General features: G+C 39.6%; 1 protein-coding gene across 4 annotated transcripts in view; it reads right to left on the bottom strand.

The window, feature by feature from the left end:
* Positions 1-16,258, bottom strand: part of LOC126262378 (intraflagellar transport protein 122 homolog) — a 241,108-nt gene that overhangs the window by 53,299 nt on the left and 171,551 nt on the right. For all 4 annotated transcript variants that reach the window (XM_049959003.1, XM_049958996.1, XM_049958986.1 and 1 more), the window contains exons 21-22: positions 5,674-5,842; positions 5,394-5,596 (exon numbers count right to left, since the gene is read on the bottom strand). In XM_049959003.1, coding sequence (XP_049814960.1) covers positions 5,394-5,596; positions 5,674-5,842 — 372 coding nt within the window. The remainder of the gene's footprint in view (positions 1-5,393; positions 5,597-5,673; positions 5,843-16,258) is intronic.

Here is a 16,258-nt window from a genome sequence, read left to right as displayed (position 1 = left end):
CTCCATTCTTAAAACATTGGTAAAACTGGTTAATGTACATGTTGGGGAGAGGAGGCTAACTAGGGATCCTCTACATTCAAACCAATATGCATATCAACCAAGTAAATCATGTGTGACAGCTCTCCACCAACTCACTGGGAAGGTGGAGAAAGCACTTCACTTTCAGGAAATAGCCCTCTGCAACTTCCTGGACATCAATGGGGCTTTTAGTAACACAACCTTCGATTCCATGGTTAGGGCAGCAGAAGTGCATGACCTAGGGACCACTATATGTAGGACCATGCTTAGTGAAAGGAAGGTAGAGGCCACCATGATGAATGAAAAGATGGTAATTAACACCACTAGAGGCTGTCCACAAGGAGGAGTTTTGTCCCCTTTGGTGTGGAATCTAGTGATGAAGAAACTCATTGAGGAACTAAATTCCAATGCTTTTGCCAAAAATATGCAGATGACATTGTCATAGTAATACTTGGCAAATTTACTGAAACAGTAAGGAATATGGCACAAGATGCACAGGACATTGTGCAAGATTGCTGCAGGAAACAGGATTAATCCTAAGAAGACTGTTGTAGTACCATTCACGAAGAAGCATATCCAACACTCAACTTGTAATCAAAAGCTTTTCGATGAAACTCTACCTGTGAAGGGGATAGTGAAATACCTAGGGGTAACCTTAGATGAGAAACTAACATGGACTCCTCACATTAAGAGCATCTGCTCCAAGGCAAAAGGTACTCTAGTGAGTACCAGAAGAGCTTGTGGCAAAAACTGGGGCCTAAGCCCCAGAGGTATGCACTGGATATACACCACGGTGGTTAGACCTAGATCTCCTAATGTGCTGTAGTGCGGTGGAAGAAGGTAGAACAGCAGGTTGCAGCTAAGGAGCTTGATAAGGTGAAAAGACTGGCCTGCTTAGCCATAACAGGCAGAATTAGCAACACACATACCGCTGGGATGGAAACAATGCTGGACATGCCTCCATTACACCTTTGGGTAAAGATGGAGGCAGCAGCTGGTGCATACAAACTCAAACCTGGTGAAAACTGGATCTCATTGGGATATCCAGAATCACACACTAAAATAGTGAGTGAGGTAAGTATAGGAATGGTTGGAGAAATGCCAGCCGACTACATAATAAACACCCAACTGCTTCAACAAGCCTTAAAATATAATAATTGGAAGCACGGAGCAGTGGGAAAAAACAGTTTGACACTGTACGGGTGACACTGTCTGGTTCACTGATGGGTTAAAATCAGACCAAGGTGCTGGGGCCAGGGTGTATGGGGTTCAGCCTAGACTGGAGGGCATCATCTCTCTAGAAAAACTGGCCTCGGTATTCCAAGCCAAATTCACTGCAATCAGGGTGTGTGTGGAGGAGAATGTGCATAGGTGATACAAGGACCATAGCATCTACATATATTCAGATAGCTGGGAAGCCCTGAAATCATTGGCAGCTCCTGCAACAAGATCTAAGATTGTTGCAGAATGTCACAGGGTTCTGGTGGAGCTAGGGGGAAGCAATAGGGTACGCCTAGTGTGGGACCCTGGCCACTCAGGGATTGGTGGCAATGAACAAGCCGACAGATTGAACAGGATGGGGGCAAAGACTCCATTCACTGGACCGGAACCTGTCCTGACAATCACCAACACTGTGCCCAAACTAGAACTACGGCTCAGAAGACAGCATGTAGAATACTGGACCAAGATCTAGAAACAAAAACATTGCAAGGCAGTGATGCCAAAGCCATGTTTTAAAAGAAGCTTTGTAATCCCAGGCTTGAATAGGAAAGAAATTAAACTCATGGTTGCACTGATGACCAGCCATGGGAATTTCAAAAAACACCTACATACGATGGATATAATGGAAGAAGACCCTAGGATCTGTGATGAGAGTGAAGAAACTGCATCATACCTAATCTTCAAATGTACTGTATTGGAGGGCAAGAGAGACAGAATTTTCAGGACAACTAGATCTGAAGAAATTGTATCTAACAAAGAGCTGGTAAAGGGGCTCCTTACTCTATTTAAGGGCATCAGTTAGCTTTTCTAGATATACAGGGAGCAATACTGCACAATAAACTCGGTTTCAGTGCGGGCAGTGGCGGGTTGGACCAAAGCTGTTTTAGCTTTCCTGCTAAAATCAAATAAAAAAATCAAAATTAAAATCTTGGATTTTTCATTGTTAGATAAGTAGTTCAAATTCTCTGAGAATCTATAATAATGAGAACAGGTAGCAACTCACCGTAAAGATGATTGCTGAGATGCGGACAGTCACATAGAAAAGACAGTCATGCTCTCACAACTAAATTTTCAGCCATAGCTTTTGTCAGAAAACAAGAATTTACACACATTCACACAATCATTCAGATACAATTCATGCACACATGACCGCAGTCTCTGTTCGCTGCGTCTACAGTCTCTGAGAATCAGATCCAAACAATCCACTTCTCATGCCTCCCTGCCTCTCGTCAGCAGCTGCTAGGCTAGCGATGAGAAGTGGTGCCAGCACTGATTGCAAGCTGAGGGAAGTTGTAGGAAGGGGAGGAGCAGTAGTAATGAGGGGAGTAGGGAACAGTGAACATACTCAGATGCACCCAGCCAGCTACAATACATTGACACCTCACTGAAAAAACCATTTCGTCTACTGAGACAAAAACGAGATTTTTCCAGTGTCCCCCCCCCCCCCCCACCGCCCTCCCCCCTCCCTCCCCCCTCCAACTTTCGCTGACATGTTTGAAATTTCCTGATTTCCAGAACCTGTGGCAACCCTGTAAATGTATTAACAGTTATGGTTTTTAAATAATAAACAGTTTACTTACTTTTTCTGTCTGCCTCATTTTCACTTGACTGCCCTTTATACTTGTGAAACTTTTACTGCCCAATTTTTTTGAAGAAAATCATTGAAAACAATAGACCATCTACACTCACCAATTTTATAAACCAATACGTAGTATCTGAGATCACAATAAATCAGTACGCCAATCTATGAATACTGCCCCCCCCCCCACCCCCTTCCCAAAATTCTTAGTCTGGGTTTCACATTCATTATGATAACATCTTGTAGTATCTTGTATTTTTCTTTGTGTGAGTTTGCACCTGGAAAGGAAGCTGCTAACATCTCTGTGTTGTTTTGTGTGATGAATTAGCAGTGAGTCGGTGCTTAATAAACATGCAGTCAACATTTTCAAGATAGTTCATGCTCACTCAGTTCTTGTTCTGGAATGAAGTGTATAACAGTATGTACACCATATTCATACAATTAATATCTATGTATGTAAGCAATACAGCTAGACAATCTGCACAATCATTAGTTAAAAACTGCTGGGCTGAGAGGCTGTGGTCGATATGTAAAACTTCTTCTTGTTTCAGTTTTACAGATCAATCATGGCCTCTCACCCCGGAAGTTTTAACTAATGAAGACACTGGCCGTGAAAGCCTACACATTAGAATCTACACAATAATACCATGCAATAGTTCATCTGATTTCTTTGTGCCAGTATGTGCATAAACTATTGATGGGTTGTATTTTTTCTAGACTATGTTTTGAATAAACTAATTTGCTCACTGTTTTTAATACTGGACTTCGGTTAGTGGACAAACAATCAGATTGTGTTAAAAGTGAGCTATGTGAACTGTAGAGCAGTTCTCTTTGCACATGAAGTTAGTAATGACAATAGCAAGGAACTAGTTATATGAGCTACAACTGAATGTGATGTTTGATTCTAATGTCAAGATACAAGGGCATTGTACATGGCTGGTTAATAGCATTGTTTTGGATAAAAACTGATGGAGCAGATTTTACAACAGTCACTGTTAGAGACTGGTCCTCACTTGCTGGTATGCTGAAGGAAAATAAATGGGCGTAATAGCTTTGGCGCTGTAGTTGTTGTGTTGAACATAGTTACAATATCCAAACTTTTATTTTATTTTTATTTATTTTGTACAACCATGGAAGAAGATACGACAGCCAAGTAAGTCTACTTACACGTAGTGCCTTTCCCTGTGAGGACTAGTCCCATCTTTGCACTGGTAGCAATTACTTAAGAGTGAGAAATTTAAAAATCAGTGATTGTGAACAATTTATGAGAGGACTGCACTGAGAACGAGATGTGTGACAAAAACTGTCACAAACTATTGATGGCAGAGGCAGAAAAAAGTTGTGAACAAATGACTGTGAAGGTATTGAACTATAAACTGTGACTTGGTAAGTGAACCGACAAAATAAAATTACATTCAGCAGTGTTCAAATGCCTAGCAGACAAAATACCCTGGCTAAGGCACCAAATGGCAGGACAACCAATGACAAATTAGAAAGAGGCCACAATCTTTGAAACAGGATTATTCAATATGAGAAGAAAGAAGATTGACATAATCTTCAAGGCATTTCAGCTAATGAGAGGATCTGCTGGATACCAACATACGGAGTTAGTGGCCCAGCCGAATAGATTGGAGTCAGCAGCAGCAGCCAACTTGAAAGAAAACTGAATGTGTTTCTGTTTCTAAGTGTAGCTCACTATCTTTTCAAATCAAGTGACAAAACAGTGAAGGACAGTTTGCTCAATGTAGACTGACAGGAGGTAGAAATTAGTGGAGAAAAAGTACTATTTAAAGTTGAATCTTGTGAAGACAGTGGATTTAAATCTAAAATAGATACAGCCTCTTCTGACGGAGTAACTGACAATCAAATAATTGGTGAAATGTCAAGAGCTTCATCTACTGAATGCTGTAATAAGAACAGTAATGAAAGTGCAGAAAGCAACACACAAATATGGTACAAAAGTAAAGTTGTACAGGAAACATGAGAAAGGCGGATTTAGTGGTGGTATTAACAACAGTTTATTTACAAAAATGGAAAAAAAGTTTTGCATTTTGCATTAAGATGAGTGAGAACATGTGTAGTGAAAATGGCATTATTAGTTCAAAGGTGGAAATGAAAAATCGCATTAAAAAGGAATTTAAGAGTGAAATTACAAACTTAAAATCAGATTTGGGTAAAGGTATCAAAGATTCAAATGACAAAATGCCTTGTTTGTTTGGTAAACAGGTTAGAAAAAGGTAGAGAGAATTTGGAATCAAAATTAAAATATTTTTGTGCTACCAGTTTATCAAGTAAAACAAAATTGTAAACCATTATAATAAACAGATGGAAGTTGTTGTTAAACCTTTTCAAGATGAGGCCACAGAATTAGGTCTAACCTATTTTGATTTTCATAATAATAATACCAGTGTAATTTAGTTCACAGATGCTATCAGTGTTCTATCATATACTGACTCATTACACAACTCTCACAACCAGAAGCAAAAAGAAGTTTTTTTTCGGGTAAATTTCTCGAATAATAGTCCTCTCCAAGTGTTGGACTGCTACCAGTTATACTTCCACACTGCAGAATTACCTCAAAGTTCATGAGATTTGCAGTGAACAGATCTGTTACACTGGTAGAAGATTCATCAAACTGTAACGTTTGGTAGTGATCACTTCCTCCTTGCTTCCACCCATCGTTTGTAGTACTTGATGGATTTCCAGCTTCTATCAATTGGACAGCTTCTTCATCAGTGATTCCATCCTCTAGTTGAAATTCCACAAGTGGCAAGACTTCTGCACAAATTGTAAAACACAATTAGCACGAATATTCCTGTCTAAATGTATAGCAGCACATTTTCTGATATGCTTACCAAAGGAAACATATGAATGCACAAATGGTTGCCTACATTGTGTACAACAATTTCCAGATGTGTTCATCAGTGGGTTATAAGTAGAGCAACGGTAACACATGGGGAGCAATTCTTCATTGTCATGATATGGCTTGGCTCGTATCATTATTGTTGACAGATCTATGTATTCCTGTAACAGAAAATTTAAATACTATATAATGAATAAATAATGGAAATACCTATAACAATTATGAGAGAAAACTAGGGATTAATATTAATTTCTGGACTGAAGTGAAAGTGTGTGAACTGGGTAGTGCTGACTATTAGTAACTACTAATGAGAACACTTTATTCTTTATTTCCTATCAACTTCATTTGAGTCCTTTGCTGCTACATAACTTCTAAATTTATGTATTTCCGTCAAAAATCCCTATTCATCTCATTTACATACTCAATTACTGAATGCAATTTACAGAATCTGCAAGTAAAACAAAATCAAACAACTGAAAGATCAGCATGTCAATTCCCGTGTCACTTCCTGGCTGAAAGTAATGGAGATGAAACCAGAGTGCATTGTTACTAACCAATAACAATGACAAATAGGAAAAGTGGCATAAACAATTGTTCTTGAAACCTAGAAATAAAAAAGCTATCAGTGGTTAATCATACTCTCTTTCTTGATGTGAAAGAGGGTTCACTTTGGAATACTAGGCAGATACAAACACAGCAGTGACCACTGCTATACATCAAGAAATGTTCAAGAATAACCACTACCCACCCATTAGTAGTAAGCAACATGTCTCAGATTAGGTGTGTTCTTGCTGAATACTGATGTCTGTCTAACACTGTCAATTTGTTCCTTATGGTCACGCTTTTACCAGATAGTGTTTTCTGTGAGTGCATTTTCTTCAGCCTACTGAAAAAGGAATGGGACTAAAAGTTCTGAAATATGCAGTGCATGAGTAGCTACAATCAATACCATGAGATATCTTTTAAAACGCATCGAAGTTCGATACTAGATCTGTATCTGATTCTGTTGCATACAGATGATTTGCTGTTCAATGTTGGTCATTTAGTTTCATTTGCTGACAACACCTCAGTCCTAATTTTAAAAAAAAATGTCCTAGGAAAAAAGCCAGATACTGTACAAAATATTCTATAATCTCTGGAATACTGGTTTCATCAAAATGGACTGAAACTGAATGTAATTAAGACCCAGGTAGGTGACATAGTTTTGGACTAAATCACCAGAAATGATTAGATAAAAATAGCTCACAATTTATTAGGAATTGATTGAAGTAAATCATGTGAGATTTTCAGGCCTAAATCCAAAGAGAAATTTTAAATGGAAGGTACATATATACTTCTTAGCAAATAAATTGGATAGCCTAGCTCTGGCAGTGTGTGTTTTACCTGGTGTCACTCACATAAGCACAAAGTAGTGTATCAAAGCTACTTTAAATCAATTATTAGGTATGGCATAATCTTCTGGGGACATTAAACCAAGAACATTATACTCAAGAACAGTCACTACCAGCCTGTCAGTAGTATGCAACATGTCTCAGACTAGGTGTATTTCTGCTGAATATTGATGTCTGTCTACCACTGTCATTTGATATGACAAATTTCAGTTTTTTCCTTAGAAGAAAATCATCTGATATGTGTACACCCAACAGAAAGATTCCTTTCATCTACTGTTTAAAAGTAGTAACAGTTCCTTCTCTATACATTTATGAAATTTTGATGTTGCTCCACAGTAACCCACATACATTTGAAAATTATTACTGTAGTGACTGTAGTGAAGAAAATTTCAAATTTCCTACTCACACAGATCAAAACTTTATGCCCAGACACACCACTACATACAAGACTAAACATTAAGATTCAACTAAGAGGCAGGAATATTGCCATGCAAATACTCAAGCACAGAGTACGGTTAGCATTGCCGGCTGGCATATTGCATGTTGTTGGTTCAAATCCAGTCACCAGCATATATTTGTTATTTATTATGTATCATTTCCGAAAGGTTTTTAAACTTTCTTATGTTTGTAATGTTTTTGTATTCTGTAATATATGATGTCTGAATAAACAGCAGCACTCTCTGTCTAAGAAGACAGTTCTGTTCTGTTCCAGTTGTACGCTGGTGTTTGTAATAGATGTGCTTTCAGTGCTAAGGGTAGTGCTTCACTGACAACCCCGCTTTTAGATTTGGATTTGCTTTGTTTACAAAATGACATTTTTTGGTGGAGATGATTGGTATTCAAACATTTACATCAACTGTGGCTCCAATTAGGCAATGTAAAAGAAGTCACCTACACGGACAGGAACCAGAATACAAGCATCCACTGTTCCCGAAGTCCATATATTCAGGAGACCAACAGATTCCAAACAAGCAGCAAGTCAGTTGCACATCAGACATCCACAAGTTTTTTCCAGAGACACTTGTCAGTACCCGATGAGATGGCTGAAAGAATTTGACCGAGTTGCCAAATACAACAGGCGGGATAACATGATGTTTGGCAAATGTGTACTTCTACTTGCATGGCACAACCATGCTGCGATTCAAGAACAATGGAGAGAAGCTTGATAGTCAAGACAAATTCCAGACAAACTGAAGAAAACATTTGTTGACAATCAGTAGAGATTCCACTTAGCAGAAGAAAAACTGAAGAACAGAACCCAACGTTATGAGGAAACTATGAGGGTTGACTGAAAAGTAATGCCTCCACCTTCGTAACTCTTCAACAGTTGGCAGCATTGGTATGTGAAAGGTACGAGGAGCGTTTGAAAAGTCCATGCAAGGTCCGAGAGATGGCACCACCGGCACGTATTGGGGTCATATTTAGTTAGTAGCATCTTTGGAAAGAACGCACACCAAGTTTCAGCGATATTGGTCTATTTCTTTGTGTTTGGCATTTGTGTAAATCAAGGAAATCGAGTGATTGTCAAAAAAAGGACAAAGAAGAATTTCGTGTGGTGATTAAACATTACTTTATGAAAGGAAAAACACCTCAAGAGACTAAAGAGAAGCTTGGTAAACATTATCGTGACTCTGCACCTTCGATTATAACAGTTTATAAGTGATTTCAAAATTTTCGGAGTGTCCATATGGGCACAAGTGATGCTGAACGTTTTGGACGCCCTGATAAAATCCATGATATGGTGATGCATGACAGAAGAGTTAAGGTGCGTGAGATTGCTAGTGTTGTGGGCATCTTGAATGAACAGTACATAATATTTTGCATAAACATTTGGACATGAGAAAGCTATCTGCAAGGTGGGTTCTGCGATTGCTCACGCTTGACCAAAAACGGAATCGTATGAAGTGTTGCAAGGATGGTTTGCAGGTGTTCAGGAAGAGTCCGCAGGGCTTTAAGCGTCGTTTCGTCACTGTGGATGAAACATGTATACATTACTATACTCCTGAGACCAAACAACAATCCAAATAATGGGTTACCACGGGAGAATCTGCACTAAAAAAGGCGAAGACCAGTCCTTCGGCCGGAAAGGTTATGGCAATTGTCTTTTGGGATTTGCAAGGGATAATCCTCATCGACTATCTGGAAAAAGGTAAAACTATTACAGGTGCATACTATTCATCGTTATTGGACCATTTGAAAACCAAGCTGCAAGAAAATTTCTGGCAATTGGACCACAAAAAAATCCTTTTCCACCACGACAATGCACCAGCACACACCTCACCAGTTGTGGTCACAAAATTAATGGAAATAGGATTCCAACTCGTTTCACATTCCCCCTATTCTCCAGACTTGGCTCCCTCGAACTACTATTTTTTCTCCAATTTGAAGAAATGGCTGGCGGGACAAAGATTTTATTCAAACGAGGAGGTGATTGCAGCAACTAATAGCTATTTTGCAGACATGGACAATTCCTATTATTTGGAAGGGATCAAAAAATTAGAACAGCGTTGGACGAATTGTATAAGTCTAAAAGGAGATTATGATGAAAAATAAAAAAGGTTTACCCCATACACTTAAGCAGTTTTTATTTTTGCACGGACTTTTCAAACGCCCCTCATACTGGGTTGTTCCATAGTCTCTTCTCTACAGCTCCAGTTGGCGGGAAGCCTTAGCATTGAATGGTTGTGTTGTTACAGTTCAAGTATGGAACCCTGCACAATCAATGCGATTAAAGCAATGCACAGTCATTGAATTCTTGACAGGAGAAGGTGTCACCCCAAAGGAGATTCATCAGACAATGAAAGTAGTTTATGGTGATTGTGTTGATGTGAGTATTGTGCATTGCTGGGTGAATAAGTTTAAAGATGTTGAGGCGGGAACATCTGACCTGCGTGACAAACAAAGAGTTGGACAGCAACCAGTGAGTTTCACAAGCAAAATGTTGACAGATTGATTCAGGGCGATCGTCGTATCACTCGGAGAGAAATTCCAACCACAATTGGCTTTTCACAAGAATGTGTGGGTCACATTATTGCTTTGCTTGGCTATTAGAAGATCTGTGCACAATGGGTAACCTGGATGCTGACTCCTGAAATGAAAGTGCACAGACTTGAAATTTGCCAGGAACTCCTCTCGTGTTACAAGAATGAAGATGCACAGTACTCACATCAACACAATCACCATAAACTACTTTCATTCTCTGATGAATATCCTTTGGGGCGACAACCTTCTCCTGTCAAGAATTCAATGACCGCAGGTTGCTTAAATCGCATTTACCGACCATCTGCGCAGGAGTGCATAAAAGGTGGAGGCATTACTTTTCAGCCAACCCTTGTGTACAGTTTTACATACAGAAGTTTTGGCCCTATGCCACATTAAAAGCACTCCGTCTTCAGGCCACAAGTGGCCCATTGGGACCATCAGACCGCTGTGTCATCCTTGGCTAAGGATACAGATAGGAGGGGCATGTGGTCAGCACACCACTCTCCCGGTCCTTATGATGGTTTTCTTTGACTGGAGCCGCTACTATTCAGTCAAGTAGCTCCTCAATTGGCACCACGAAGCAAAGTGCACCCGTTGCCCATGCCAAATTATGAATATGAATATTATGGAAGCAGACAAACACACACACTTGATGAAAGGAGTAACAGAAGAATGTGTATCAACCTCTTCTGGTAAAGGATTCCAAAACAACAGAGGAATTCATCAAGTGGTGCCAGAGCATTGAGGAAATGCAACACAAAAAGATTTGGGTGAAAGAAATGTAACTAACTCCTAAATGTGGTCCCTATGGCAGTTGTGTAAGCCTATCATGACCTGCCTCTCTCATAAAACAGGTAAGTAAGAGAAGAGATACAGGAGTTTATGGCAGCTTGAAATGTCAGACCGAGTACATAAGTTATAGCAGCCATGAATGTTGACCCCACATGTCAGGTGGTAATATAGAATGTTAGGAAATGATGTATCAATCTTTAGCTTCAATCTCTGACATATGTGCCAGGAAAAATGGACTTGACAGATTTGAACTCATGCTACAGCCATCAAATGGCAATCCAGCATCTAACTAATGTAGGTACAACCAACTCAATTGCAAAGTATAATGTCCCACAGAACAACAGTCATTTGGAGAACAGAGAACACTGTGGACATCCTGGACATAGACACTACTGCAGAGTAAGAAAATGAGTCTTCGAAGACTATTACGCTGCAAGATGTCAACCATCACAACAGTCTTATTCACGCCAGTCAACTGCAGATGATTATAGTCGACCTGAGGAATGCAACCCATTGCTGTATCCTGGACAGGGTCACGTTTTAACATGTTGTAGCTGTTCTATGTCACTGTGCAGAAGCACCATTTACTCGCCTGGCTGCTGAACTCAGGAAAACTGAGCGAGAAGAATCTATGGGGATGATACCCCCAACAGATGTAACTCCTTCATGGACAACAGTTACTAAGATGTCAAGAAATCTCACTGACATTGTAACTGACGGACAACTGGTTGAGACACCAGTTAACACAGGGCCTTATTTCTCTGGGAACTAGTGGTGCAAGAATAACCATCAATGACAGAAGATAGTCATTTGAATATGTCATTTTAACAGAATGTAGTCCTAAGGTCAGAGAGGACTTCTTGCAAGCTTCACAAGTACTCATAGCCAGTGGGAGATCAGAGCTCCAGAGAGTCAAACATATTCAAACAAGCATGATTTCACTGAGCAGTTTATTGTTGTTGAAGACATTGTTATCCTGCCATAATCAAGATGAGTTCCATTCATCAGTCTAGATGCTGAGTTAAACAGTGAAGCTTTTGTCAATTGCAAAAAGCTATTCAAGCTTACAAAGTAAATCTACATACAGCGACAACCATAAGCACTGCAAGTGGTCAAGCAGAATCACCGTCACGAGCAGCCGCAACTCATTCCTAAATGTATGTGCATAGGAACAGCCACACCAGTCTAGTATGGGTAGCTCAGTGCCATTGATGAAGAATTACGCTCAGCTACTACTACAGACAACACAGTGAAGGAAAATGTTATAGAACTACCAATATGATCTGACCTGACTGAGGAATAATGTCTGTTAGTGTCTGCCTTTTTGGTTTAATTTTAAGACATTTTCAGGACACTCCGAGCAGCCCCTGGTAATCATAAAACACCATACAGAGTGTATATGCAGATAAAGAAAACAAAATTCCAGACTTTTCCTGGATAAAAATACACTTTTTTCCTTGTAATAATTCACACTTTGCTGAATGAAAATATCCATCAGATCTGTAAAACTTACCAATTTCTTGAGTGGTAAAGCTTTTATATACCACTTCCCAGCACTTTAGGAAACAAAACCCAGCAAAAAATAGCACATTTTGCAAAGATCTTTGATTTGCAGCAACATGTAAGCTGCATACTTTCGTAATTATGGAAGTATAAATATGAATTCCACCAAACATAGCACATTAATTTCTGAAGCACTTAAGTCCAGACTGCAATGTGGTTTTATCAGCCAGTCATAGCTCACGTCATGTTACCTCAACAGCAAATAAAAGCAGATATTCAGAACATAGGACAGTTATGTAGTCAGCCAACAGCTACATCACTGTTAAGTAGAGTGGATACACAAACAGGAAAAGCTTATGGTTTAAATTAATATACATGCAGTATAGATACAAGAAAAGCTAAGCTTTCACATATAATATTGTGTTTTTTCTTTTTTTCTTTGTGGGTGTTACCCCTTAAGATATATCAAACACAAACATGCCAGTAAAATTTTAATTGATGACATAAATTTCTTGACTTCTGGCCACAAAATTCTCTAAGTGGCTGGTCCTCAAAGTGTTAAGTTTTGAATGAGAGTCAATCAGTCTGTGATTTAATAAATTCAACACACATTCTCACACGTCATATAATTCATCTTGTGTAAAAGGAAATTTACTTTGAAAGTAACGCTTCTCAAACCATCATTTGGAATATTTTCCAGCGACCTGTTAGAAATGTAAATTTTTGTGATGTCACGCTCATCAAAAACAGTTGTTATGAAGTACTGCATAGTCTTAATCCTGAAGCCTTTGACACACTTTGCTGTCGGCAAGCACTTTCGTGCGCACTGTGTTTTGTTGTAGTTTTACATTGGTGTTTCTTTCACGTTTATGTTTTATTGCCGCAGTATTATTCTACTGTAGTGGGCTAAAGTAAAAGTCTTTGTTAGAGTCTCAGTTATTACCAAATTATAAAAATTTAACTCAAAATTAAGACAATGAAAAATTCCTGAAATTCTAAAAAATTCCTTGATTTTTCCCAGTTTTCTCCCGGATGAAAAAATTTCCAGGTTTTTTTCTAGATTTCCTGGTTGTCCTGGGGCGTGTACACACTGACCATACCAAACTTGGGATTATCCATCAGTTAGACAACATTCATGTCGGGAGTCGCAGGTTGAACATGAAATTCGGGAGGAAGTGAAGTGCTGCAAGGCAGCATCACTGAACCTTCAGAGTGTTCTTGGTCCCCTCCTGTGGCCCTTGTGAAGAGAGATGGCACATGATGTTTCTGCATTGGCTACTGATGACTGAACACACATGAAAAAAGCTGTCTACCCGTTGTGGACACTGAAGGCACCCAAGACTGCTTCGAAGAAGCAAGGTATTTCTCAATGGTGGACATGCAGATAGGCTTCTGGCAAATCAAAGCTGGTGAGGCTGACCAGGAAAGGGCTGCCCTTTTAACACCCAACAACCTCTATGAGTTCAAGATTATGCTGTTTGACCATGTAGCACTCCAGCCACCTTCTTGCATATGGTGTACAATGTGCTCCAAAACCTTAAATGGGTGATGTATCTATGGCATTGTTATTTTTTGAAAACAACTGAGGAATGTCTAAGCATGACAATTGTATTGAAATGTGTTCTAACTGCAGGACTCCACCTGAATACAAAAATGTATCTTTCTGTTAGCCAAGAAATAAAAACCGTGGGGCACTTAATTAATGGCGATGGAGTCCATCCAGAACCAGAGAAAATAAGAACAGTCACAAATTTTCCAACTCCTTGGTACACAGTGAGAACTTTTCTCAAATGTGCTTGTATTGCTGATGATTCATACAGGACTTGTGTACCAAGACATGTTGCTTGCAAGAACTACTGTGGGAAAATGTCAAGTTTTCATAGAATGAGGTGCAAGAAAGAGCTTCCCTTCTCCTTAAGGAGTTCTAGCTTTGTATGATGAGAATGCCAAAACAGAACTTCACATCAACACTAGCACTTATTGGATAAGTGCTGCTGTAATGCAAATTTAGGAAGGTGCTGAAAAGGTGACAGCTTATGCTTCCAGAGTACTCTTCAAGTCTAATATGAACTACTCTACAACTGAGAAAGACTGCCTTTCAGTTGTCTGGGCCGTCAACAAGTTCCAACTATATTTATTAGGCAAATCATTCACACCTGTGATGGACTACCAATCTCTATGCTGCCTACCTAGTCTGAAGGATCCATAGGATTGATGAACGAGATGGGCACAGAGTGCAACATCATAGTGATATACAAAAGCAGATGTAAACACAAGGATAACAACTGCCTTTCAAGCAATTCTTTGGTAAAACACAGCAATGTGGGTGAAATCTCAGTTGTCACTGCATTAAATGACACTGCTGCTGACCAGGCAGTGCTGAAAACAATAAAATCCTTGAGGAAAGAGGAACTGATGAAAGGAGTATTCCATTCAATAAGTGGAACACTGTGTAAGAGGGGTTATGATCCAATGGAATAGAAATGGTTGCTCATCATTCCAGATCATCTACAGCCAGCTATCCTACAGTATTTCCCCGACGCTACAACATCTGGTCACTAGGGATTCATGAAAATTCTAGACAGAATCACAAACAAATATCACTAATCATCTCTGTATTGATCCATTAGACACTGCCAAGACTACCAGCAACAGAAGCACGTGCCAGAATTACCTTGGGGCATATGATATTAATTCCATCTGCAACAGCACCATTCCACCAGATCGGAGTTGACCTCTTAGGAAGGTTACAGAAATCAACAAATGACTGATGGATAATAGTCACTCCACAGTCATCAAAGGCGTGCCAGCTACCAAAGCTCCAGAAATTGCAAGGTTTCTTGTAAAATCATCATTCTGAGGCATGGAGCATCTTGGATTGTGAAAATGTTTCCCAGTTGAGACTAGTATCAGAGGTTATTTCATGTTGCAACAAGATCCACAGGGTGACAACTGCCTACCACCCACAGAACAATGGCCTCACAGAACACTTTATTAAGATGTTGCCAGATATGCTCTCGATATACACAGACGTCGAATGGAAAGACTGGGACAGGTATACAATAATGTCTGCCAGTCACATTTAACACAGAGAAGCAAGACACTACAGGATTCACACTGTTCTTTCTGTTCCACAATTGTGAGGCTGAAATAATGGATACACTGTTTCTCTTACAACCACATAATATTCAGGATGACAATGAAACACCTCATTAATGGGACTAAAGAAGCAATACAACTGGCTTGCATATGGTCCCTGGATGCCCAGGGAAATGACAGCAAGTGTTGTAATGCCACGCACTAGCCAGTGAAAAACAGCCTGGAACATTTGGCACGGATTTTTACACCTTTGTTGAAAGTCAGAGAATGAGAAATGTTACTAAAGTGCCACTTGGGGTTATACTGTATCCTTTGTCTCTTGCCAGCTGTCATATACAACACTGAGGATTGTGACCTTCATCAAGAAGACAAAAGAGCAGGGATGTTGTCCATTCTTCCATATGAAAACCAGCCTTCTCATTCAAGGAAACTGAAGGCCCACTTCATGAACACAAAGTTTTGACAAGAGGGGCTAGCTTCAATGCTCATCATAGTGAAGAGATGTGACAATATGACTGAAAGGATACTCTAGTGCTGCTGTACGAAGGACCACTGACAAGATCTAGAGCCAGGATGCTGTAGTTGGTGACAATGAGAATTTCTGAAACAACAGGTCACTGTTTCAGCAGAAGAGGGAGCAATGCTGTGAGCTATGCTGCATGTAGATGGAGTAGTGTTTAGCATCGCTGTCTCCCATGCAGCAGATCACCAATTCAAACCCAATCACCAAAAATATTTGTTTTAGTATTCATCATTTGTGGAAGGTTCTTGAAATTTCACATGTTTGCCTATTCTGGAATATCTATGTTT

Source organism: Schistocerca nitens, chromosome 1 (assembly GCF_023898315.1).
Source record: "Schistocerca nitens isolate TAMUIC-IGC-003100 chromosome 1, iqSchNite1.1, whole genome shotgun sequence".
NCBI classification, from domain to species: Eukaryota; Metazoa; Arthropoda; class Insecta; order Orthoptera; family Acrididae; genus Schistocerca; species Schistocerca nitens.
The sequence above is the reverse complement of the archived record's forward strand: the minus strand, read 5'-3'. Positions and strand labels throughout refer to the sequence as shown.